General features: G+C 44.3%; 1 protein-coding gene across 3 annotated transcripts in view; it reads left to right on the plus strand.

The window, feature by feature from the left end:
- Nucleotides 1-7466, plus strand: part of CARM1 (coactivator associated arginine methyltransferase 1) — a 55288-nt gene extending 47822 nt beyond the window's left edge. Inside the window, exons 13-14 of one of the 3 annotated variants that reach the window (XR_005748078.1) lie at nt 6261-6329; nt 6434-6452. Coding sequence is in view for 2 of the 3 variants with exons in the window: in XM_040346457.1 (XP_040202391.1) it covers nt 6261-6329; nt 6434-6570 (206 nt within the window). In the remaining variant the exon portion in view is untranslated. Of the gene's footprint in view, nt 1-6260; nt 6330-6433 lie in introns of all 3 variants that reach the window. The other 2 variants (XM_040346457.1, XM_040346458.1) reach the window with 2 other exon arrangements.
- The last annotated feature ends 18342 nt before the right edge of the window (nt 7467-25808 follow it).

Genomic DNA, 25808 nt, shown 5'->3' on the forward strand with positions numbered 1-25808 from the left:
AGCTGCATCTCAGCCTAATCCATTAAACAATATCTACAGGTCAAAGCATTGTCCTTCCAAAACTATAATCGGAAATGATCGGACCCTGGGGGTTGGTTAAGTCCGCCATAGACAGTTTGATATCTGCCAGTTCAGGAGGAACGGGGTGAGATTTGGACCATGTATGTGCATGCTGAATGTACCAAAGTTGATCGATCAACTTGGGTACAATCAGCCTGTCGGATTTTGCATGCAATTATTGCTAGCGCATATTATAGCTGCCAGCAGTAATGCCTGGGAGAACACAATGGCTCTACGGGAGGGATTTCCCCCATCAATACAGACTGTTGAAGGGGGAGCGGCGATCTGGTGACTTTTATTTTTTTATTTATATTTTTGCAACCTGTAGTTGCATGAAAGAAAATCGCTGTCTATGGCTGGCTTTATTGCCGCCATTATCGACATTTCCAGGTGTATCAGGTTGAAAAGCGTCAGGAAAATTAATATTATAATAAAAAAAATCCTGATCACTTCCCAAGAGCAGTACAATGTTAATATGGTAACAACATTATATTGCTCTGGTCACAGCGTGTTTAAAAAAAAAAAAATCATAAAATGTTTTTTTTTTTTTTTTTTTTTCTTCTGGTACAGTCGGTCGCTTTCCCTGATCACCACCACGCCCATTGTATGAGGACACTGTACTGCACTGGTGACAGTATGCTTTCCAAAACATTATGACAAAAACAATTTAACTTTCAAGCCCCCCCCCCCCCCCCCCCACGCCTCTTAAAGTGTAAGTTCATCTTTTACAGAAAAAGCTGTAAGGTGAACTTACACTGGATCCCCACCCCACAATGACCTGGACCGCGCCTATCTCCCGTTCAAAGCCCTGGTATATCCGCATCAGGAGTCCGGGGCTTTGAAATCCCCCTCAGCTGAATGTCAAAAACGTACCTCAGGAGGGACGTATTCTAATTGGTCAGTGGCATCACATTTGTGGCACCGACCAATCAGCAGCCGCATTGCCAATCAGCTGGAAAGAAGGGCGTGTGAATGCCGAGGGGATATCTAAGCCTCGGGCTCCTGACTTGGATATACCGGGGCTCAGAACGGGAGATTGCTGTGGTCCAGGTCATCAAGATTGACCAATTTTCAGTTCTATTCCATAGTTTGTGGACTCTAACTTTCCTACAGTCTAAATAATTTAAGTCATTTTGGGTAGTGTTTCATGACCGTGCAATTGTCATTCAAAATGTGACGGCTCTGAAAGCTGAAAACTGGCCTGGGCACAAAGGGGGTAAAAGTGCCATGTATTGAAGTGGTTAGAGTCCTGTGTCCACGCCTGAGCTGAAAACGCTCAGGCGTGAACGCATCCTTAGTGTGCAGGAAGGAATTTATCTGGATTCATAAGCTAGTCTTGCGCTATGATATGCAGGAAAACCAATGGATTCCTCCATCCATGGTACACACTGTTGAAGAAATCTGCACTGCTGGCTTTTGTATTCAAGCAGCCACAGCTACCCTCAGTTACATGAATACCCACATCAGTGACTGAATCCGATAAGATGCAGACGCTGTTCAGCCCAAAAACTTCCACCAACTTCCAACAAGGCCACCCAGAGTGAATTTCACCAATTCGGCAGACATCAGTTGAATATCTAGCTGTGTATGGCCAGCAAGCTTTAGAAAGGGAAATGATGGATTACAGACCAGAGGAGTAATTTATGGCAACCTAACACTTAATACGACTTACCATTAAAAGAATCCCTTCTCTTACAACTAATCCCTGACTCATTCATTAACCAATAGGGGATATAACCTATTTATAGTGTACTAATACAAATGACCTTCAACTTCAAGCATGTAGAGTAGTATAGGCTTGTATGCTGGTTTAATTTCAGGAATATTTGTAGGGGAAGTAATAGAATGTTCTCTAACGTCAGCATTGAGCCTTATTCATCAAAGTGTCTGGGAGAACTGTTCAAATTGGCAATTGTAAAGTTGGAGAAGATTGGAACCTTTCAGGATTTTACTGGGGTTTTTTTTTTTTTTTTTTGTCCAAATAGGGGAGATTTTTCCTCACTTCCTGTCTAGGTGACAGGTGTCAGAAGAAAAGTAGAGAATCCTCTATAGCAGTGATGGCGAACATTTGCACCCCAGATATTTTGGAACCACGTTTCCCATGCAGATGCACGCTGCAATGTACTTGTGCATCATGGGAAATGTAGTTCTGAAACATCTGGGTGCCAAGGTTCTCCACCACTGCTCTATAGGCACATAGACAATTTAACATCTGACAGGAAAAAAATGTTTGGGGACCAAATGAAATAAAAACCTGGCAGAGGTTCTAACTTTTTCCTCACTGTATTCAAAATGGCAAAAAATAACTTGTTTTTGTACTTTATTTCCTCTTTGGGCAAGTGCTTTTGGGCCACAGCCTTTTTTGTGTATCCTGTGGCCCAAGGGTTACAGCCAGTCCTGCACAAGGCTTAGTGATGTAAACCCAAACATTTTTTTTTTTTTTGATGTCGCAATGTAGAGAATACGATTTCCTATCTGTGCCCAGTCTTGCCACACAGAGTTAATCCAGCTCTGAGCAATCCTCTTTTTATTCAGGGAAATAAAACAGACTTCCAGATAAAAACCAAAGTCCTTGCTTGAGTGACAGGTTATTCACATATCTCGTGCACTGCTTGCAGACATGCACAGCTTCTGTAAAAAATGCTCAATTCACATCCCCCTCCCCTCTTCCCTCCAGCTCAATGTATATTCTGATGGCTGTTGCATCTTCTCATGGCACTAAACTGTGACTCACCCCATATTTTGAAAACATTTAATCAAAACACAGGGGAGGGGATGTGAATTGTGCACTTTTTTTCAGAAGCAAGGACTTTGGTTTTTTATCTGGAAGTCTGTTGTATTTCACTGAACAATAAGAGGATTGCTCAGAGCTGGATTAACTCTGTGTGGCAAGACTGGGCACAGATGATAGGAAATCTTATACTCTACATTGTGACATAAAAAAAAAGTGGGTAGTGGGTGCAAATGCGTGCCACCAGTGATTTTTGCACAGCGGGTAAAACAGACTGTCTGCTGACACCCGCCAATCGTTCGGTACATATGCAGGACGACGGTCTGCCTATGTAAACAAGGCAGATCGCTGTTCTGTTAGTAGGGAAGGCATAAATCCTGTGCTCCTGCAAAGCAGGGGCATGAATCCACGCCTTTCCCTAGTAAAAATCGCCTTGCCCCCTGATAACCACTTCCCAGCCAGTGCCATTAGTACAGTGACACACTGACAGTTTTAGGAACCGGTGACATTAATACAGTGTTAAAAATATGCACCAATTTGTCTGCCACAGTATCGCAATCCCGCTATAAATCGCTGATCGCCGCCATTACGACTTTAAAAAAAAAAAAAAAAAAAAACACCATTCGTTTTTATTCCATAAATCCCAAAGTTTGTATATGCTAGAACTTTTGCGCAGCCTAATCAATATACGCTTATTGGGATTTTTTTCAACAGAATACAGATAGGCCTAAATTAATGAAGATTTTTTTATTTTATTTTTTTCTTGTATGTTTCTTATAGCAGAAAGTAAAAAAATATTGTGTGGTGGGTTCCCCCCCCCCCCATACATTTTATTGGGTACAGTATCGCACGACCGCGCAATTCAGTTAACATAACCCTGTGCCGTATAGCAAAAACACGGCCTGGTTATGAAAGGGGGTAAATATTCCAGAGTTGAAGTGGTTAATGCTGTAATGCACATTACGATAGACTTGCCTCTGTCACCACTGCTGATGCTTCTTTCTAGGTTTGCCCTCTCTAGTCTCTTGAATTTCGCTCGGCCACAATGTCTCTTCAGTACATGCGTGGCTGTTATGATGGCAGCACAGTGCTCTATGCATTGGTGGCATACTTGGTGGGCCCTGAATGCAGAGCGCACTGTGCACAGTGACGTAATCAGCAGAATATCTCCTAAATGGAATGTTTAGGAGATATTCGCTGTACCTACAGGTAAGATTATAAGCTTATCTCTAGGTACATATGAAGAAAGGGGGAAAAAAAAAAGTTCAAGACAGTCTTCAAAACATGATTACTAAACACTTGACTACAGACATGAGGCCCAGTGGGTTTTTTTTCTTCTTCTTCCAATAGTAGATGTTGAGGACATTGTGGTTGATTTTACTAAAGGCAAGTGCAGTTGCTGTAGATCTGAAATGAGGGGAAGCTCTTGTGATTTTCTATCATCCAATCATGTAGAAATTGCTGTTTTATTTTCCTTGCATGTCCCCCTCAGATCTTCAGCGACTGCCCTTGTAGTGCAAAGTGGATTTTGCCTTTAGTAAATAAGCCCCACTGTTTCATGTCTCTGGCGGGTTGCTTAGCTGAACCTTTTTAAAGTAAGGAGTTGTTCACATGGTTGTGTCAGTGTACACCTACACGGAATGCAGAGGTTTTATGCATCTGCATACAGGCAGCCTTATTCATGTCTGGCGGGATTCTGTGACTGCATGAACACAGCTGTTGGTCCCAATTTGACAGTCAAAAAAAATGTTTTTTCTATAATATTCCAATTAAAAAAAAAAAATCCACCGTTTAGGCCGATATAAAGAAAACCATATTTTTGGTAAACGTATTGATTGGTTTACGCAAAATTTATAGCGCCTACACAAAGTTTTTTTTTTTTTTATTATTAGTTATTTTATTTTATTTTTTTAATTAACTAGTAATGGCGGCGATCTGTGACATTGCGGCAGACAGATCAGACACTTTTTTTTTTTTTAAACTATGGACTAGGAACACATGATCTGTCTCCTCTCCCCTGACAGAACATTGATTTGTGTGTTTACACACACACACAGATCCACGTTCCTGCTCTGTCGGGAGCAATAGCGGGTGCCTGGCGGACATCGCAGCCGCCGGGCACGCGCACCTGCTCCTTAGAGACGCGGGAAGCGGAGAACGTCATATGACGCCCGCCCAGGATGGGAGATCCCATCTGCAAACGTCATTTGACAATACGCCAGGAAGGCAGTGTTTAAAGAAAACCTGTGTCTGGAGATATGAAAATCCAATGGGTAATCGGTCAGTGTCCACCCATATCCTCACATATCGGTTTTTATGGGCTTGCCTTAGAGCAGTGGTCATCAACCCTGTCCTCGGGGCCCACTAACAGGCCAGGTTTGCAAGATAACTGAAATAAATGACAGGTGATATCATTTGCTGCTCAGTGATTGCAGTGTTCTAGTCTGCATCTCCCCAAGGTAATACATAAAATCTGGCCTGTTAGTGGGCCTGAGGACAGGGTTGATGACCACTGCCTTTAAATGACTCCTCTGGTACCTGTAACAAGTCATGTGTTTCCAACCTCTGATTAAGCGGCCTGCTGGTTTCTTTGCGCTTACTCTGGATACACCAGCAATGTTTCACAGGCATATACAGACAAATCTATGAACATTAATTGGTGAAACTTTTTGAATCGGTAGTTTCTGCAGATGGTTCTACTACTGAAGTTATTCAGAATGTGTCCTGTAGGGGTACCTGAGGAGCCCTGGCTGAAATATCTACAGTACACAATATTTATTTAGAACAAGCCAGGTAGTCGCTGGCTACACACTACCACCCCCCATGAATGCCCCTTTATCATACATGCCATGAGTTTAAAATCTTAAATAATAAAATATAGTGTTCTCTACACTTTTGTGGACAATGTGCGGTGCAGTGGGCCTGACTATAACTAGCTATAGATGGCAATGTAGATGATTGCTGATGGGAAGCTCATGCCTTGGATTTCAGAAGCCGTCCATTCAAGTTAATGAGGGGCTTTAGCAAAAGCATTTAAAAGTTTCTATAGAGCAGTGATGATGAACCTTGGCACCCCAGATGTTTTGGAACTATATTTCCCACAATGCTAAACTACAGTGCATTGTGCTTGAGCATCATGGGAAATGTAGTGCCAAAACATCTGGCGTGCCAAGGTTCGCCATCACTGCTATAGAGCATGCCTAAGTTGTTTTAGTAATGATTGAGACTTTGCATGACAAGCTGTCCCACAATTAGGGCGACGTTAGTTTTCCCAGCTGCAGTATAGACATAGCAAGAACGTTTTTGGCTGTTGTGGGCAACACCACCATTTGTATAACTGTCCCCCTTTTTTTTTTTTTGTTTTACTAATGCCCTTCATTTTTACTAGACTACCAAGAATTGTGTGTAGGCAATGTTTCCTTTAACTTCACCCGTTTCCACTCCCACCTCCTCCCCCGTTTCCTTGCAGCTAACACAGGAATTGTTAATCACACCCACTCCAGGATGGGATCCATCATGAGTACAGGCATCGTCCAAGGTAAGGTTCTGCGGCATGCATTTATTGTAAGATCTAGGCACTTGTGTGCCATTGAACCCTTCCAAAGTCATGGTAAAAAACTTCTCGTCTCTTCTCTCTTCTAGGATCGGGCTCAGGACAAGCTGGTTCCAATGTTACCAGCCACTACCCAGTCAACAACCAGTTCACTATGGGTGGTCCAGCCATCTCTATGGCTTCTCCCATGTCTATCAACACCAACACAATGCATTATGGGAGCTAAAACCTGCTCACTCCTCCCCCTGCAACCTTGGCTGCTCCTGCCCCGCCCTCTTCTCCCACCTCCCCCGTCCAGTCTCTCTCTCTCCAAAACTGACAGCAACAGGAATACCAAATGATGCAGAGGTGTCTGTGCCCCTCCCCCTTTTCTGCTGAACCCATTACCAGACATTTGCACCGGTCCAATCCTCATCATTGCCTTCCTCTGCTCCATGTTTTTTCCCCATGTTTATTCCCCTCCTTCCATTTGTACCATAACACAAAGCAAGACGCTTTGCTTTCTTGAAAATGGACTTGTACATTTTTTTTTTTAAAGAAATACTAAAAAAGCATTGTCCAAAAAAAAAAAAAAAGTTTAAGGATAGCGGTGGGTGTGGCTTATGTTATCAAGGAAACCAGATCGTGCATCAAGGATTGAGCCTGCACAGGTGTCGTATGCGGACTGTTCTGTTGGGTGCCCCCTTACCCGGGCATTGCTGTGAATTAGTATTGCAACCGTTAGGGCAAGAGGGTGGGGGAGGTTTTATTAGCACTGTGCTTCATTGAAGGAATCATGCCCCTCTCGTTTCTGCAGGGATAGGGGGTACAATTTATCACTTGCTAGGGAATTCTTTTGTTTACTTACAGCTGCTGTCTTGTCTTATCTGGGAAGCAGAATCTGAACTGACTACCCCCCCCCCCCCCCCCACCCCCATCCAAGAAGTGTGGTTCCTTCCCATGTCCTTAGTTTGGACTCTGGAATCAGCTGTCCGTCTGTCCTTTCGCCCCCCTTGGTGTTAAGACATTGCATGTTCACTTTATGTACCAATTGTGGGAAGAAAAGGGAGCCTGTTATTCTTGCTGTAATATAGACGTTACAGTTTTAATCTAATACAATTAAATTGAAGGGTTTTTTTTTTTTTTTTTTTGCGTTGAGAAATGTCGAAATTTGTAAATACTTTTATCAGCGAAATGCTGTACTGCATCGCCTCCAATCTCCAGAGGAAACCATTTTTTTTTTTTTTTGGTGATGTCAAACGCTTGTCAAAGATTGCAATCCATTGTTTCAACAGGAGTTGGTGACATCACATTTTGTTCATCTTACCTGTAGTATTAAAAGAAAAGTGACACTTTGAAAGGAAGGAGACATACAAGGCTATAGAGGGCTAGGGCTATCTCGTACACACAGGCATGTTTCAGCACACTGTAATGCATATAGCCTGTTGCTAGCAGCCTGTCCGAGTCAATGGCTGGCTGAATTTTTTTTGCTTCGGCTATATGCACCTGTGACTGACGTATTCCCCAAATGCAGAATGTCTCCATTTGCGGCATACATGCCTGTACACAAGTACTGCTCAGATGTGTGCAGCTGAAGCGTATTTTAGCCTGTCATTGTTTTTGACAAGCTGCTGCTGGTGGGCTAATATGGACCCTGGTGCCCAACTATGCCTGGCTTTTACACTGTACAGGCGACTGCACCTGTGTGTGTATAAGGCCTTAAAGAACGGTAGGCAGGCTCTGGACAGGCTAGTATTTACATGTTCTTGGCAGTTAATGCCCCTTTTAACAGGGGCTATCCGTCTGTCTGTCTTTTTTTTTCCCGTCTGTCGATCGATTGAAAAATGGACAGAAGTGCTTTGCTATGGGCAGATTTAAATGGTTGTCCGTTTTTTACTTCAGTTTTTCATCCGCTTCCGTTCAGGTCTGTTTTTCTAAAATTGAACAAGCCTATGTTTTTTTTCTATTTTAAAAAGCGGAAGCAGACGAAAAAAGCATAAAGTGTGTAGCCGCGGTGACGGTATAGCCGCGCTATTTGTAGCGCCGCTATACCGTCGTATTTACCGCGATATTCGGGCGCTAGCGGTAAGGTTTTAACCCCCGCTAGCGGCGGGCGGTATTATTGCGGTGTTACCGCGGTTTCCCATTGATTTCAATGGGAAGGCGCGGTATAGGAGCGGTGAACACACCGCTGCTATACCGCAGTAAAGATGCGGCTAGCAGGACTTTTGGAGCGCACCGCTTCAGTGTGAAAGCCTTCGGGCTTTCACATTGAACACTACAGGGCAGGTTTTTTCATGCGGTATAGCAGCGCTCTTTTTAGCGCTGTACCGCAAGAAAAACGCCTCAATGTGAAAGGGGCCTTACTGCACTTTCCGTTTTAATCTGCTTAATGCAATCTAGGTGCATCAAAATAAAAGGCGTCTGTTTTTTTTATTTTAAAAAGTAACCACAACCAGAGCAGAAAAGCCTGTTCATTGTCGGCATGCTGCGAAAGGAGCCTTGCTCTCTGTCTGGGAGCGTAAGTGTCGTGTGTAGAAGTCTGACATGTCTCATGCTGAGTTAGGTTGGCTACATGCTACACAACTTTGTTGTTTGATTTTCTTTAGATTTGCCTTCAACTACGTAGTATTGGGGCCTGCCTGATTGCATACAAAGCGTTTAGATTTACCAAAACCATATGAGGTCAAACCTAAAGAAGAAAAATCTAAAACTGTGTGTAGTGTATCCAGCTTCAGACCTATAGCTCTTTAGTTGGCAAAGCTCCCACTTCCTGCTCTGAATCAGCAGGGTACGTGTCAGACCTTCCCATAGAGACCTCTGCTTCCCTACAAAGAGCAAGGGTCCTTCTCTACAGCCTGCTAGCAGAGGATTTTCTTTTCTACTGATGTGCCTGCTTTCTAAAGAAAATAAACTGTTCAAACTTTTTTGTGATGATCCTGGAATGTGTTTAGCAGATTTAAACTGAAAGTTCAGTTGGGCTTTGCAGCTTTTTTTCTGTTAGGGGGGAATAAATAGTTTTGTCCAGAGTACTACTTTTGCATCTTCATACCTATTGGTTTGGATTGATGCTTTCTTAAGGTCTCATTCAGACTTGCATCTGCTCCAGGCTGTGTGCAGGCAGCCTGTAGAGCAGGGATATGCAATTAGCGGACCTCCAGCTATTGCAAAACTACAAGTCCTAAGTCTGGGAGTTATACTTGTAACTGTCAGCCCTGCTATGCCTCATGGGACTTGTAGTTCTGCAACAGCTGGAGGTCTGCTAATTGCATATCCCTGCTATAGAGGATGCAGGTGCAGCAGCTGCATGGACCAACCGCACAGCAAAATTTGACAGTCATGCAGGAGTGGCTGCATGGCCCCGAATGCATAGTGTGTTCTGGGCTGTGCAGCCGCTGATGCACAGCTGTCAAGTATAGACATGCAGCTATGTCTGTGCAGCTGCTGCGTCTGCATCCACCACTATAGACTGCCTGCACACAGATGCAGTAACAAAGGCAGATTGCTTGCAGGACAGATGCCTGCGCCCATCTGAAGGAATCCCAACCTCTGAATGGATGCATGCTCTATAGTGCTATAGGTCTACTGTGTTCCCCATCCAGCCCAGGTTTAAAACTAGGATAGATTCAGAACTGGCCTTTTTCCATGCTAACACATAGAGGTAATGCATCAAGGGAAATCTCCTGCATGCTTGGGGCTGCATATGTCATCATTCTGTGCAATAAAGGGTTCTTGTGAGATTTGTAAGTAGGGGCTGCCTGAAATTTCCAGAGATGCAGGACAATGCCGTGACTGGGCTCCCAGGAGAGGTATCTTGATATTGCAAACCACCATAAAAAAAAAATGAAATGCAATAACATTCTTTTTCCTTTCAAAGTATTGCTTTACTTTTTATACTACATATTTATCTAAAGGAAACCTAAGCTGAGAGGTATAGGCTGACATCTGAAGTTGATAGTAGCCTAGCTGTTATGCAGATTTTTTTTTTATGCAGGTTTTTGCCACTGACCCCAAACAAGTAGTATGTGAAGGTAAATTTATCATAGAATTATGCTTATGAATAATAAACAGCCATATGAATCTTGATACATGCATGGTTCCATGTTTGACTTCTGCTGCCCGCTGGTTGACGGCATCAGAGCACAGGTGAAGGGTTTCTTCGTCTGCCTTCAAACGGGGCTTGATTTGCATGGTGTCATAGGTAAATGCTGGAAACATCTAATGCCAATTTCTGGACAGTCGGGGGACAGGCAAAAGTCAGATGTGGTGCTATGCATGGTTGTTTGGTGTTCATAGAATAATTCTAGGGTAAATTACATTTCCACTTTAACCCAGAACAGTGGGGTTGATTTACTAAAACTGGAGTGTGCACAATCTGTGCATGGTAGCCAAGGTTTTACTGTCAAAGCTGAAGTTAGAAGCAGGTTGGTTTCTATGCAGAGCTGCATTAGATTTTGCACTCTACAGTTGTAGTAAATAAACACCAGTGATTCCATATTGTTGTGTTAGAATGACGATCAAGCAGTTATCATTTTCCAAAGGAAAGGTTAACAGTGGCAGCCTGTATATCATTTTAAGCACAAGTTTCCTTTAGGGCTCAGCTCACATGAGAGCTTCCTATACCAGCAAAGTCATGGCTAAGGTCTGGTGTGAACAAAAATCAAACGAGATGGGAGCATTGAGGTTGCTTTACTAAAACTGGAGAGTGCAACATCTGGTGCCAGCTTTGCATGGTAGGCAATCGGCTTCTAACGTCAGATTGTTCAATTAAGCTTTGACCAAAAAAAAACTGGAAGCCGATTGGTTTCTATGCAGAACTGCACCAGATTTTGCACACTCTAGTTTTAGTCAATCAACCCCATGCGTTTTCTTTGACTCCCACTTGATTGCGTTTTTGTTTTAGTGGTGGGCTCAGTTGAGAATTGCCATGCTGAGATTTTCACTGGAAGGAAAGCTGTCGTATGACCTGAGTGATGTCGCCTTCCTTTTGAAGTAATACAATGACTTTATTGTATATCTCACATGGTGTTGTAGCGTAGGACAGCAAAATGGCATCTGTCTTGTACCTTTATGCTTTTATTGGCTGTTTAGATGTGATGGAGGAACTGTGGATGCAGCGACCTGCTGTCTACCAGCTGTGTCAACTGTAGAAGAGAACCTCTTGGTGAGGAGCAAGCTAGGAATAATCTATTGAACACTTAAAGCCCAACTCCTGCAAAAAACATAGAGATGGAACTTTTATCTTTTTTTTGCAGTCTGCACCCCTCTTGGAGATCCCCCCCCCCTTCTCCCAGGACAGGAAGCAATTTGAAATCTCTCTAGCAGGGGCACAGACTGCAACAAAATACGGTGTTCCGTGAAATCATAAAGGCTTAAGCCGGCCATAGGTGGATCAAAATTCAGCAGGCGAATTTTGATCCATATATGGACAGGTTGGTTGCGCTGAAGTCCATCGATCTATGTCAGTACAGCCAGCCTGTTGTGTTTTTAGGTTCATTCACTGCCGGCAGCTATAGCGGGGCAACCTCCAACTGTCGCTACAAAAGCTCTACGGTAGGGTTCCCCCCTCCTTAACGCGGGAATTGAGCAGTTTTCTTTCCTGCAACCTGTGGTTGCAGGAGAGGGGATCGCTTTAATGTTTTGGCTTGCTTTAGGACTTCAGTCTGGTAATTGTTGTCAGTAGCTTCCTGTTTTGCTGACAACCAATCTTCTGCTGTCACAGTGGCAGGAAGTTGGATTAAACTTCCGGTCTGTGTCCCCTTTGCAGATTATGCTTCCTCTCAGGACAGGAAGCAGTTGGAAATTTCTCTAGAGGGGTCACGGACTACAATAGCACTGTTCTCTGTAAAACGGTTAAAGCGGTGTTTCACCTTAAAAACCACTTTATAGCATCTCATTCAGCATAGTAGCGCGAGCTACAGTATGCCTTTATATTTTTTTTTGGCCCAGTACTCACTGTTTAATAGCGTAGTAAAATTTCAGACTCCCCGCGGGGAATGGGTGTTCCTGTTCAGAGGGCTCGTGATTGACAGCCGGCTATGGCGCGTCACGCTTCACGAAAATAGCCGGAGTAGGTCTCGGCTCTTCCCGGCGCTATACGGCGCCTGCGCACAGACATCGGAGCTGACTGTGCAGGCGCCGTGAAGAGCAAACACCTATTTCGGCTATTTCTGTGAAGCGTGACACGCCATAGCCGGCCGTCAATAACGAGCCCTCTGAATAGGATTGCCCATTCCCCGGAAACTTTCGTACACGATTACACAGTGAGTACGGCGCCAAAAAAATATATAAAGGCATACTGTAGCTCACGCTACTATGCTGAATGAGATGCTAGAAGAAAAAATTTTTTTTTTTAGGGAGAACCCCCGCTTTAAAGTTAAAACCTCTGTCAGGTGACTGCTGCTTGCTTCCTGTTTTGGTGACAACCAATTACAGTACTTGTAAATTCACTTCCTGCCTCTGCAACAAAAAGTGAAAACTGAGTCAGACAGCAATACAAGCTGAATAAAAGTATTAACAAATCTTAAGTCTAAAAAAAAATTTTTTTTTTAGATTTGGACTTGACAGGGCCAGTATAGGCATAACCGTGCAATCTAATCAGTCAGTATGTTATGCAATGTCAGCCATTTTTGCTGTTCTGCCTGCATCACCAGAAAAAATATGTAAGCTTTAATTGGGCTGCCTCTGTGTGCAAAGGTGACAGGTATATGTAAGTTATTTATAAAGTCATCTTATTTTTTTTTTTTTGTTCTGAGCATTAAGAAATGCGAGTTTTGAATGTAATGTAAATTTATCATCCATGTCCTTTTTATCCTGAAGTACTGATGTAGAGACCTCGCCTATAACAAATGTTTAGACTAGACCAGGGCGTCTACCAATCATTTTTCAGAGAGAGAAAAATCAGATCAAGGGGCTTTTTTTTCTACCTTCCTGATGTGGCCACCCTTCCCAGCTACAAGGGCTCTCTGCTTTGCGGTTTGGGTTTCTGTTTGAGATAATGCCAATTCAGCTGTTTAGATGGAATAGTGCCGTCACCGGCATGCTGCAACTTGTCCTCCATCAGATAGGACAGTCGCCCCAATCCTGAAGAAGTCAGTATTTTTAAACTGTTCTCAAACGCATCCATTACAGGTGACAACCCACTCCGGCTTTTAAGTCTCCCTTGTGTTCCGTTCCCTAAAGCTTGGGTGTCGTGAGGTTGCAGTAGAACCGAGGCCATTGGATTATCAAATCCTGGATGACAGCTGGTCGGGAATGGATATTGAAGAGAAATTGGAAACTAGCTCAGTTTAATGTACAAAGCACTAAGCCATGCCCGGCTCTCCAGAGGTGGTGGCTGGGTGGTACCTGTTGGTTTTTTTTTTGTTTGTTTTTTTTTTTTGGTTCCCTCTTCTTTTTTTCTTTTTTTCTTTTTTTTTTTTTTTTCACTGTGCAGGTGGCTGGACTCTGTTGCATATCACGGATGGAGGGCTAGGATGTGCAGATGTAAATGTGAATTAATTTGCTGGACTCGGACAGTCTGTTTTGTCGTCAGATTCCGTTAAGCTGGACTTTATCTCCTCACCATCTCCCATCCTCCTACCTCCTGTTTTTTTTATTTTTTTTTCCCCCAAATATCACTTTCTTGCAAAGTGATTAGAGCATGTTCTAATGTGTCCGTCCTTTTTATGATTTTTTATTTTTTTTTTCATTTTGAAATGCTCGCTCTCCTCTGCAGAGATTTCCTATAGTATTAGGGCTGTGTGCGTGTAAACTAGCGCTCCCTTTTAACTCTCTGCTTTTAGAATATTTTTTTTTTCCCATTCTCCTCAATTAGTTTTTTTTTTTGTTTCCCTCCCCTGAGGAATTTAAATTTTGCCATGCAAAGATCCTGTTCTTAGTGACCTCTCATCGTCTGTCCGATGGCAGACTGTTGTTTTTAAGATGGATTTTCAGAGGTAATGTTGAAAGACTCATAGGAAACCATTGCTAACACAGCTGCTGTTCTTAACTCTGCCTGTAGTGTTCAATAAAGTTGGGAGGGTTTTTTTTTCAGATGTGGTGGTGTCAGTTGTTTTGGTACATCCTGCTTTTTTGTCTAAAAGTTCTCATTTGCCCTGCTCATGATATAGCTAGAAGTAAACTAGTAGTGCTGTTAGCTTTTTTTTTTTTTTTTTTTTTTTTAATATATAAATATAATTTTCTGTTCATTTTTCATGTGGCATTCTGCTTAAGATATAATGTGTTACTTTAAATGAAGCTGCGCAAACTGCCCCAGTTGTGGTCACGATTCATGCCCTTTGATGCGTTTCAACCCACCCGGGCTTCGTCACCTCTATAACCAAGCGCTATGGGTGGGGTGAAATGCTGAGGCCATACACCGGGACTACATGGGGGGGCGGTTCACCCCCCACTTTTAAATTGGTGCTCTTGGATGCCTTGTCCCCCAAGGCCTGAGTGCCAACGGGAAGTTCCGGAAGCCTTCGATTTGGAGTGGTGCTACAAGCCCTGCGTGACAAAGTGTTGCCAGGATGAATAAGAACAGAAGTGCAAGAGTTTTTTTATTTATTTTTTTTAGAAAATCTGCAGCCCCAGGCTCCCTCCAGTGTTTTGATGCAACTATTAACCCCCAGGCATTTGAACTTGTGATCTCTGCTGAAATGGAGGAGCAAACATATCCAAATTCCAGCTTACTGCTTCAGCAGAGATATTGTGACCAAACCAAGTCTTAACCATTTTCTCAAACATTTTCCCGGTCTTGAGGAATTCCTGTTTAAACCAATTCATTGGCGCTAAGGGGGGTGCCCCTTATGTGGTCATTTGGGAGAATGAAACCCTTACAAGCGGGCAATTGGTGTCATATTCTTGGCTCTGCCATTTGGTGTTGGCCCTGGACCATAGGCAGGCTCCATCAGATGGGAGGTCAGTCAGCCACATCTCAATAACCTGTGGAGGAACCCTGGCTCACAGTGAATATCGACTTTTTTTTTGGTATGTGAGCCCCAAGCAACATTTCCTGTTGTGGCCCTTCTGTTGCTTGTTACCCTTTTCCATGATCCCAAACTTGATCCAGCGCTGTGCCTGAGAGCAGTGCCGTTCTTCTTCATAGGCTCAGAGACAATAGTGGGAAAGGCAGCGGCTTCCGATGTAAGCCAATGAGGAGGGAATAGGAGGTGCGGGGTGCCACCCGAGAGGCACTTTTTGTGTCTGTACAAGTGCCCCAATAGCAAGCAGCTTGCTATGGATGGGGGGGGGGGGGTTGACATTGAGCAGAATGCAACCCTTTACAAGCAGGCAATTAGAAGAGCAGGTAAATATTACGTTTGTAAATACATTTTTTTATATATATATATATATATATATTTGAAAAAGGAGTGAATTTTTTTTTGGCTGTATGTGCTTTGGGGAGATTTTTCTTCAAATTCATCTAGCATGCACAACAGGAGTGTGAGAAATTCTCTCTAAAGTTTCCCCTTGCAGAGAGCAGCCCCGATCCTTCTTTTCTGCCTCCTCTATCGGATGCCCTCCACGGAGAGGGGCTTTCCATGGGGGCACCCATGTGGGCATACTCGTGAGTCCTGCTGCTGCGTCCATTGACAGACTGCAGGACTCGGCCCTGGCTCTAGTGTCACTGGATTATTTATTTTTTTGTCTGGACTGGGACATTGCGGCGGACAAATCGGACCCCAAATTATTTTATTTTTTTGGGGACCAGTGACATTATTACATTGATCAGTGCATTTTTATAGCACTGATCAATGTAAAAATGACACTGGCAGGGAAAGGGGTTAAGTGTGTTCCCACTGTAGGGGGGTGGTGGGCTTACAGAAACATGACTGAGTTCACTGTTCCCGATCTTTTCCCTTCACTTCCTGTTCCATAGCCAAAACAGAAAATAAGGGAAAATCTCCCCAATGAGACACATGGCAAAAAAACTGATGTGTTTAAGAAGTCTTTCTCTAGAGAAGAAAAAAAATTTGCCTAAAGTGACACTTTTTAAGAAAATGGACGTCCTCCCAGAATCGCGCACAGGTGAGTGTCCGTGACCAGAGGACCCGGCGCATCATGGATCGCGGTAAATTGCCGCTGATGGCGGCCGTTTACCACGTGATCGCTCCCTCCAATGACGGAGCGATCACATGTAAACAAACCAGCGTCATTTGATGACGCCGGTTCCTCCCTCCTCTCTCTGTACCGATCGGTACAGTGTGAGAGGGGGAGCGTGGGTGTCGGCAGACTGTGGCTGGATCTGTGACTATTGCAGTCACAGATCCATCTATCCCTGCTCAGCCATCCCTGCAACCCCCGCCCCAATACTCTGCAATGCACTCTGCAATACCAATGCGATACTGCAATCACTGAGCAGCAAATGATATCACCTGTGATGTATTTCAGTTATCTTGCAAACCTGGCCTGTTGGTGGGCCTTGATGACCACTGTTCTACACCATAAGAACAATCATGTCGGCTGTTCCGCCTCTTGATTGTTCTTACGGGAGTTGAAAGGGAACATCCCTTCTCCCTCCGGTGCTTCTTCTTCTGACTCACTGCTACGATCAAAGCCAGGATCGTTTTATTGACCCCATATCTCACTGTAAAGAGGACCTGTCATGCTATATTCCTATTACAAGGGATGTTTACATTCCTTGTAATAGGAATAAAAGTGATCAAAACATTTTTTTTTAGGAAAAACAAAGTAAAATTAACAATAAAAAAATGTTTAAAGCGCCCCTGTTCCCGTGTGCTCGTATACAGAAGCGACCATACTCGTAAGTCCCGCCCACATATGAAAACGGTGTTCAAACCACACATGTGAGGTATCGCTGCGAACGTTAGAGCGAAAGCAATAATTTTGGCCCTAGACCTCTTCTCCAACTAAAAAGATGTAACCAGTAAAAATATTTAAAGCGTCACCTATGGGGATTTTTAAGTAGCGAAGTTTGGCGCCATTCCACATGCGTGTGCAATTTTGAAAGGTGACATGTTGGGTATCTATTGACTCGGCGTAACTTTATCTTTTATATTATGCAAAAACATTGGGCTAATGTTAATTTTTTTTTTTAAGCACAAAACTGTTTTATTTTTAAAAAAAAGCGTTCGAAAAATTGATACATTTTCAGTAATTGGTACCATAGCTTGTAGACCCTATAACTTTCACCCAGTCTAAATAATAACCAAATATTTTTTTTTTGTTTTACCAAAGATATGTAGCAGTATACATTTTAGGCCAAATTGATGAAGAAAAATTACTTTTTTGTGAAATTTTATAATGGAAATGAAGAAAAATTAATTTTTTTACAAAATTTTCATTCTTTTTTTCATTAAGGCCTGGTTCACACTAGTGCGTTGCTTTTTTGAACTGCGTTGTCGTTGCAAATTTCTCTAGAGGGTGTTCTGCAGATCAACTGCGGTTTAGCTGCAGATCAGGTGCGAATTTGGAGACCTGGGAGAAGTTCCGGGTGAGAGCAGAGTGGGGGAGAATTGTATTGAGCTGAATGAGAGAAATTCCTGCAGAGAACTGAACACATGTGCGAATTAGATGCGTAACCATAGAAGATAATGGGACTGAATTCGCACCTGAGTCGCACCGCAAGACATAAAAACCGCATGCGGTTTGGAGGCAATACGCAGTGCGAATGCATCGCACATATGTGAACCAGCCTCATTGAAAACAATGTATTTTGAAATGTCCTGTGAATTAGATGCGGTTTAAACCGCACTCAATTCGCATAGGTGTGAACCTGGCCTTATAGCGAAAAAAAATAAAAACCGCAGAGGTGATCAAATACCACCAAAAGAAAGCTCTATTTGTGGGGAAAAAAAGGACAACAATTTCATTTGGTTACAGTGTTGTATGACTGAGTTATGGTCATTCAAAATGTCAGAGCACCGAAAGCTGAAAATTGGTCTGGTCATTAAAGGGGTTTACGTGCCTGGTGGTCAAGTGGTTAATGGGTTATGTAGTCGACACAGGTGATTAAAATTGAGTTCCTCCCCTATATAACCCCTCCCAAATAGAGAGTACCTCAGTTTGTTTGCCAGTGTTTAAGGTGGTTGGTCATGTTGAACATGTGCTAAGAAGAAAAATGCTCTTTTGATGGTCTGGCTGCGGAGACCTGGGAGCTATAACCGGATCCATACCTCGGGCAATATCGAAAGCCTAAGATGGTTGATACCCGGGCCTCGTGTAAAGAAGAAACAAGGTTTGCCTGTAATGTCTCTGCGAAGGTCTGGGATCCAGACTTTGGTGTACAAATACAGGGAGTGCAGAATTATTAGGCAAGTTGTATTTTGAGGATTAATTTTATTATTGAACAATAACCATGTTCTCAATGAACCCAAAAAACTCATTAATATCAAAGCTGAATATTTTTGGAAGTAGTTTTTAGTTTTAGCTATTTTAGGGGGATATCTGTGTGTGCAGGTGACTATTACTGTGCATAATTATTAGGTAACTTAACAAAAAAAAATATATACCCATTTCAATTATTTATTTTTACCAGTGAAACCAATATAACATCTCAACATTCACAAATATACATTTATGACATTCAAAAACAAATCTGTGACCAATATAGCCACCTTTCTTTGCAAGGACACTCAAAAGCCTGCCATCCATGGATTCTGTTTTGATCTGTTCACCATCAACATTGCGTGCAGCAGCAACCACAGTCTCCCAGACACTGTTCAGAGAGGTGTACTGTTTTCCCTCCTTGTAAATCTCACATTTGATGATGGACCACAGGTTCTCAATGGGGTTTAGATCAGGTGAACAAGGAGGCCATGTCATTAGTTTTTCTTTTATACCCTTTCTTGCCAGCCACGCTGTGGAGTACTTGGACGCGTGTGATGGAGCATTGTCCTGCATGAAAATCATGTTTTTCTTGAAGGTTGCAGACTTCTTCCTGTACCACTGCTTGAAGGTGTCTTCCAGAAACTGGCAGGAGGACTGGGAGTTGAGCTTGACTCCATCCTCAACCCGAAAAGGCCCCACAAGCTCATCTTTGATGATACCAGCCAAACCAGTACTCCACCTCCACCTTGCTGGCGTCTGAGTCGGACTGGAGCTCTCTGCCCTTTACCAATCCAGCCACGGGCCCATCCATCTGGCCCATCAAGACTCACTCTCATTTCATCAGTCCATAAAACCTTAGAAAAATCAGTCTTGAGATATTTCTTGGCCCAGTCTTGACGTTTCAGCTTGTGTGTCTTGTTCAGTGGTGGTCGTCTTTCAGCCTTTCTTACCTTGGCCATGTCTCTGAGTATTGCACACCTTGTGCTTTTGGGCACTCCAGTGATGTTGCAGCTCTGAAATATGGCCAAACTGGTGGCAAGTGGCATCTTGGCAGCTGCACGCTTGACTTTTCTCAGTTCATGGGCAGTTATTTTGCGCCTTGGTTTTTCCACACGCTTCTTGCGATCCTGTTGACTATTTTGAATGAAACGCTTGATTGTTTGATGATCATGCTTCAGAAGCTTTGCAATTTTAAGAGTGCTACATCCCTCTGCAAGATATCTCACTATTTTTGACTTTTCTGAGCCTGTCAAGTCCTTCTTTTGACCCATTTTGCCAAAGGAAAGGAAGTTGACTAATAATTATGCACACCTGATATAGGGTGTGGATGTCATTAGACCACACACCTTCTCATTACAGAGATGCACATCACCTAATATGCTTAATTGGTAGTAGGCTTTCGAGCCTATACAGCTTGGAGTAAGACAACATGCATAAAGAGGATGATGTGGTCAAAATACTCATTTGCCTAATAATTCTGCACTCCCTATACATCTATGGCACGAAAAGTTTCTGGCAGAGTCTTCTACAGATCCAGGTATTAAGGTTTTCTCTAATGGAGCCCTTGATAAACCTGAAGGTTGGCACAACTTGCCCACCATGATGAGTGAAAGCTGGAACTACTTTTGGTAGCTTTTCCTGTGGTGTGGATAAGGTAAGAAGAGGAGAATTTATTTTGTATTATCTTCTGTGAGTAGGATGTCTTTCCTGTTTTTTGCCACTGGAGGGATTAAGTGCATACCTGGTGTATTCTTACATAAGCCAAGGGAAGTGGTCTGGAGCAGATAAGCTCCTGCCCGTCAACATTCGGGAAATTAATTTGGCCCTCAAAGTTTGGTCACAGACTGCAAGGTTGGCCTGTTTGGATTCAGTCCGACAATGCTACAGCCGTGGCCTATATCAATCACCAAGGAGGCACCAGAAGTCTGGATGCCCAAAAAGAGGTGAATCACATACTGACCTGGGCAGAAAGGCATATTCCTCGCCTGTCTGCGGTCTTCATTCCAGGGGTATAAAATTGGCAGGCGGATTCTTTAAGCCGCCAGCAGCTGAGTCCAGGAGAATGGTCTCTACACCCCGACATGTTTCAAGTCATATGTCAGATATGGGGTACCCCAGATGTGAACCTGTTGGCTTCCAGGTTCAACGCAAAGCTGGACAGCTTTGTGTCAAAAACAAGAGATCCCTGTGCTCAAGGGTCAGATGCCCTGACAATCTCATGGGATCAGTATTCTCTGATTTATGTGTTCCCTCCAGTTACGCTTCTCCCACGATTCCTTCAGAGAGTCAAGAGGGAAGGAAAAATCAATGATTTTGGTTGGCCCAGGAGACCCTGTTATGCAGAAATCGTAAGGATGGCAGTAGAAAGACCCTGGGTTCTCCAACTACGCTCAGATCTACTGTCGCAGGGTCCAATATTTCATCCTGCCTTACAAAGTCTAAATTTAAAGGTTTGGCTGTTGAGACCCACATTCTGAGGAAACGTGGGCTCTCAGGGCCAGTCCTATCCACTCTGGTTGAGCCTGGAGGCCAGTTTCCTAGCATTATCTATTGCACAATCTGGAAAGCATATATTTCCTGGTGTGAACCCAGAAGATAGCATCCTAGGAAGTATGCCATTAATAGGATTCTTGCCTTTCTTCAGTTGGGCTTAAAGCGGGAGTTCACCCATAAAACAATTTTTCCCCTTAGATGGATGCTCGTTTTGTCTAGGGGAATCGGCTAGTTGTGTTAAAATATGAGCTGTACTTACCGTTTTCGAGATGCATCTTCTCCTTCGCTTCCGAGTATGGGTCTTCGGGAGTGGGCGTTCCTTCTTGATTGACAGTCTTTCGTGAGGCTTCCGACAGTCGCATCCATCGCGTCACTAGTAGCCGAAAGAAGCCGAACGTCGGTGCGGCTCTATACTGCGCACCGACGTTCGGCTTCTTTTGGAAAATCGTGACGCGATGGATGCGACCGTCGGAAGCCTCTCGGAAGACTGTCAATCAAAATAGGAACGCCCAGTCCCGCAGCCCATACCCGGAAGCGGCGGAGAAGATGCATCTCGTAAACGGTAAGTACAGCTCATATTTTAACACAACTAGCCGATTCCCCTAGACAAAACGAGCATCCATCCAAGGGGGAAAAAGTGTTATGTACGGGTGAACCCCCGCTTTAAATATGAAGTTGGCCTTGAGCACTATAAAGGGCCAGATCTCGGCTTTGTCGGTATTCTTTCAAAAAACGCTTGCCTCTCATTCCCTAGTCAAGGCCTTTGTTTAGGGCGCACTGCATTTGAATCTGCTGGTTAAGTCTCCCGTGTGCCCATGGGATTTGAATTTGGTATTATCTGTGTTTGAACCTTTACGCCAGGTTTCTCTAAGTCTGTTTACACAGAAACTGTTTTCTTGTAGCCATATCCTTGGCTAGGAGGGTCTTGGAATTGGCGGCTATTTTGTGTAAAGAACCGTATATGATTATTCATGATGACAGGGTGGTGCTGCGTCCTCACCCAACTTTCTTACCCAAGGTGGTTTCAGGATTCCATCTGAACCAAGATATTGTCCTGCCGTCCTTTTATTTATTTATTTTTTATATATATATATTTTTTTCCAGATCTGCAGTCTGCGGAGGAAGAGTCTACACTCTCTAGATCAGGGATCTTCAAACTACGGCTCTCCAGCTGTGGTGTAACTACACTTCCCATGAGGCATTGTAAAAATCTGACATTCACAGACATGGCTAGACATGATGGGAATTGTAGTTCCTGAACAACTGGAGGGCCATAGTTTGAAGACCCCTGCTCTAGATGTTGTAAGAGCGGTAAAGGTTTATCTGCAAGCTACGGCTCCGATAAGGAAGACTGATTGTCTGTTTTATTCTGCCGGAAGGCCAGGCAGCCTCAAAATCCACTATTGCAAGATGGATTCGATAAGGCATTATTCAGGCCTATGGTTTAGAAAAGTAGATCCCTCCTTTTCAGGTGAAAGCGCACTCGACTAGAGCAGTTGGTGCTTCATGGGCAGTGCATCACCAGGCCTCTGTGGCTCAGATCTGTAAGGCTGCTACGTGGTCTTTAGGTCATACATTTACTAAATTCTACCAGGTAGATGTGCGATGGTACGAGGATGCCGCCTTCGGGCGTAGTGTGCTGCAGGCAGCAGTATAGATCCTCTGGCCCGATGGCGGTCTTATTTTTGATCTGTGTTTTCCTCCCTCCTTTCAAATTTTAGCATTGGACATCCCATTAAGTAAATAAGGCTCTGTGTCCTGTGATGTATGATCAAGAAAATAGGATTTTTTAATACAGCTTACCTGTAAAATCCTTTTCTTGGGATAACATCACGGGACACAGAGCTCCCACCCCTCTTCAGGAGTTAAATGTGGAACACTTATTGCTTTGCTACAAAACTGAGGTACTCTCCATTTGGGAGGGGTTATATAGAGGAGGAACTCAATTAACATTTTTGGTTTGCCAGTGTCCAATCACCTGTGATGACTATGTAACCTAATAAGTAATTAAGTCTCTGTGTCCTGTGATGTATTCCCAAGAAAAGGATTTTACAGGTAAGCTGTATTAAAAAAAAACTTTTTTTGGGGGGGGGGGGGGGGTTTCAGGTCTGAATTCAGCCCCAAGTTTAGGCTGAAATGGGACCTGAAACGGTGAACCAGCACGCTACGGATCCGGCGATGGTGTGAACCAAGCTTAAGACAGTATAGAAGCCAAAGACGGCCAGGAAACTAGTAAACTTTGGAGGTGTGCAATACCAGCTATTCACTACAAGTTTCCTTCTTCTTTTTTTTCCCTCTAAACAGGCTGTACGTGCACAGAGGCTGGTTTCACACGGGTGTTCCGCTTTTTTTTTTAGTTCAGGCCACCTCCTGCTCTGGAATGGCGGGTTGGCAAGCCAAGATTGCAGGTTGACAGCCTGCCATACCACAGCATCAGTGTTGTGAAGCTGGTGGTAGAGGAAAAAACCGGAGCAGAGCCCCATAAGCCAATGCTTCCGCGCTGGCTTTTGCCACAGGCGAAATCTATTACAAAGTTCAGCTAACTGGCAGGATAGACACAGCTGCACTCGCGGTATGGGTAAACAGCGGCACATCAGGGTGAAAGCAGTCTTAGGCCCTTTTCACACGATCAGCCCGACCAAATGGGACCCTCAATTCACCTCTACAGAGCGACAGATGTCCGTTTCATTTGTCGCCTTCCATCTGGGCGGATTGGAGGGCCTATAAAGTAGCCATCACCCATCACTAGTCCGCTCCACTCATTGTGGCACACAACTGATTACCAAGTTGCTTAAGTGGCCCTGGCTCTTCAAAAGGTTGTGCACCCCTGCTATAAAGCATTGCACCAGTGATCAGCAGATCTCCTCAAGCTCTGTCAGAGTATCTGTGTGCCGGTGTTCTGTTGAATAGTGCCCTCGATCAAAAAAAAAAATGCCTGCTCCGGGCTGCGTGTGCGCAGTAGGCAAGGGCACAATAGCTGATTTCCCATTCAGCTGTTGTGTCAGAACATGCGCAGTGCGTCGGACACAAAGACAGAATTATTCTCCAATTCAGCCTCGCACTTGTGGGGCGTGTTCAGTGTTGTGAAGGGTGGTTTTTTTTTGGGTGTTGGTGGGCTGGTTCAGTGCTGCAAAGGGACAATGTTATTCCATTCTGTACCCAATGTATGCAGCACTGAACCTGTCCATCAACACAAAAAAAAAAACACGACCCCTCACAACATTAAACACGCCCTGCAAGGCAGAATCGGAGAATAATTCTGTTCCTCGGTTATTGTGTCCGATGCACTGCGCTTGTGCTGTTTCAACAGCTGAATGGGAAATCAGCTGTTGCGCGGTTCTGTACTGCGCACGTGCAGCCCCGAGCGGGCATTTTTTCGTTAAAGGGCACTATTCAACAGAACACTGGTATGGGTAAGCAGATCCAATCTGTCAAGAAAAATCAATGAACTACCACAGAACCATGGAAGGTTGAGAACTACAAGCTAACAACCGCAAAGAATGTCGGGGCTTGTGTTTTTTTTTTTTTTTCACACACCGCTGTGTGAATGAATGAAGTGGCTGTATGGGTGGAACTCTGCAAGGCTGTGCAGATGTTTAAAAGTGACAGCTAGTACAGGGAAATACTCCCCGTACTGCTGTCACGGAGTGCAGGCAGTGGCTGCAGCATTGGGAACATGGTCCATCCTAAAAAAAATAGGTGTAACATTTTCCTAAAGGTGAACCTATCCTTTAGGCCCCTTTCACATGGTTGGTCTGCTTGTCAGTGGACCTGAACGGCTACTCCATGCAAGCCTATGGAGCGTCAGATGTCAGCGGTGACATGTCTGCTGACATCTGATCTGCTTAACCACTTGCCGACCTCATGTAGATATACGTCAGCAGAATGGCACGGACAGGCACAATGTACCTGTACGTGCTCTGCTTGACGTGGGTGGGGGGTCCGATCGGGAACCCCGCTACATGCGGCGCTCGGTAAGCCTCGGAGAGCGATCCGGGACGACGGCGCGACTATTTGTTTATAGTCGCGTTCGCTCCCCGGAGCTGAAGAACGGGGAGAGCAGTGTGTAAACACGGCTTCCCCGTGCTTCACTATGGCGGCGCATCGATCGAGTGATTCCTTTTATAGGGGAGACTCGATCGATGATGTCAGTCCTACAGCCACACCCCCCTACAGTAGTAAACGCACACTAAGTGAACACTAAATGTTACAGTGCCCCCTGTTCCTTTCTGCCATCTTTCAGTGGGAAGAGACAGCTTGAGGAGAAGAAAGACGGAAGAGATGGCTAGAGAAGACAGAGCTATTAACCGGTTAACGCCCGCCGCATGTACATATACGTCCACAGAATGGCTTGTACAGGCATATGGGCGTACATGTACGTTCCCTCCTTGTCGGGGGTCCGATCGGGACCCCCCCCGGTACATGCGGCGGGCGCTAACCCGCAGGGAGTGTTCCGGGACGACGGCGCGGCTATTCGTTAATAGCCGCCCCGGAGCTGAAGAACGGGGAGAGCCGTATGTAAACACGGCTTCCCCGTGCTTCACTGTGGCGGCTGCATCGATCGAGTGATCCCTTTTATAGGAAGATTCGATCGATGACGTCAGACCTACAGCCACACCCCCCCTACAGTTGTAAACACACACTTGGTCAGGGGTCTCCAAACTGCGGCCCTGGGGCCGGATGTGGCCCTTTGCTTGCCTTAATGCGGCCCTTGGGGCA

Source organism: Rana temporaria, chromosome 3 (genome assembly GCF_905171775.1).
Source record: "Rana temporaria chromosome 3, aRanTem1.1, whole genome shotgun sequence".
Taxonomy (NCBI): domain Eukaryota; kingdom Metazoa; phylum Chordata; class Amphibia; order Anura; family Ranidae; genus Rana; species Rana temporaria.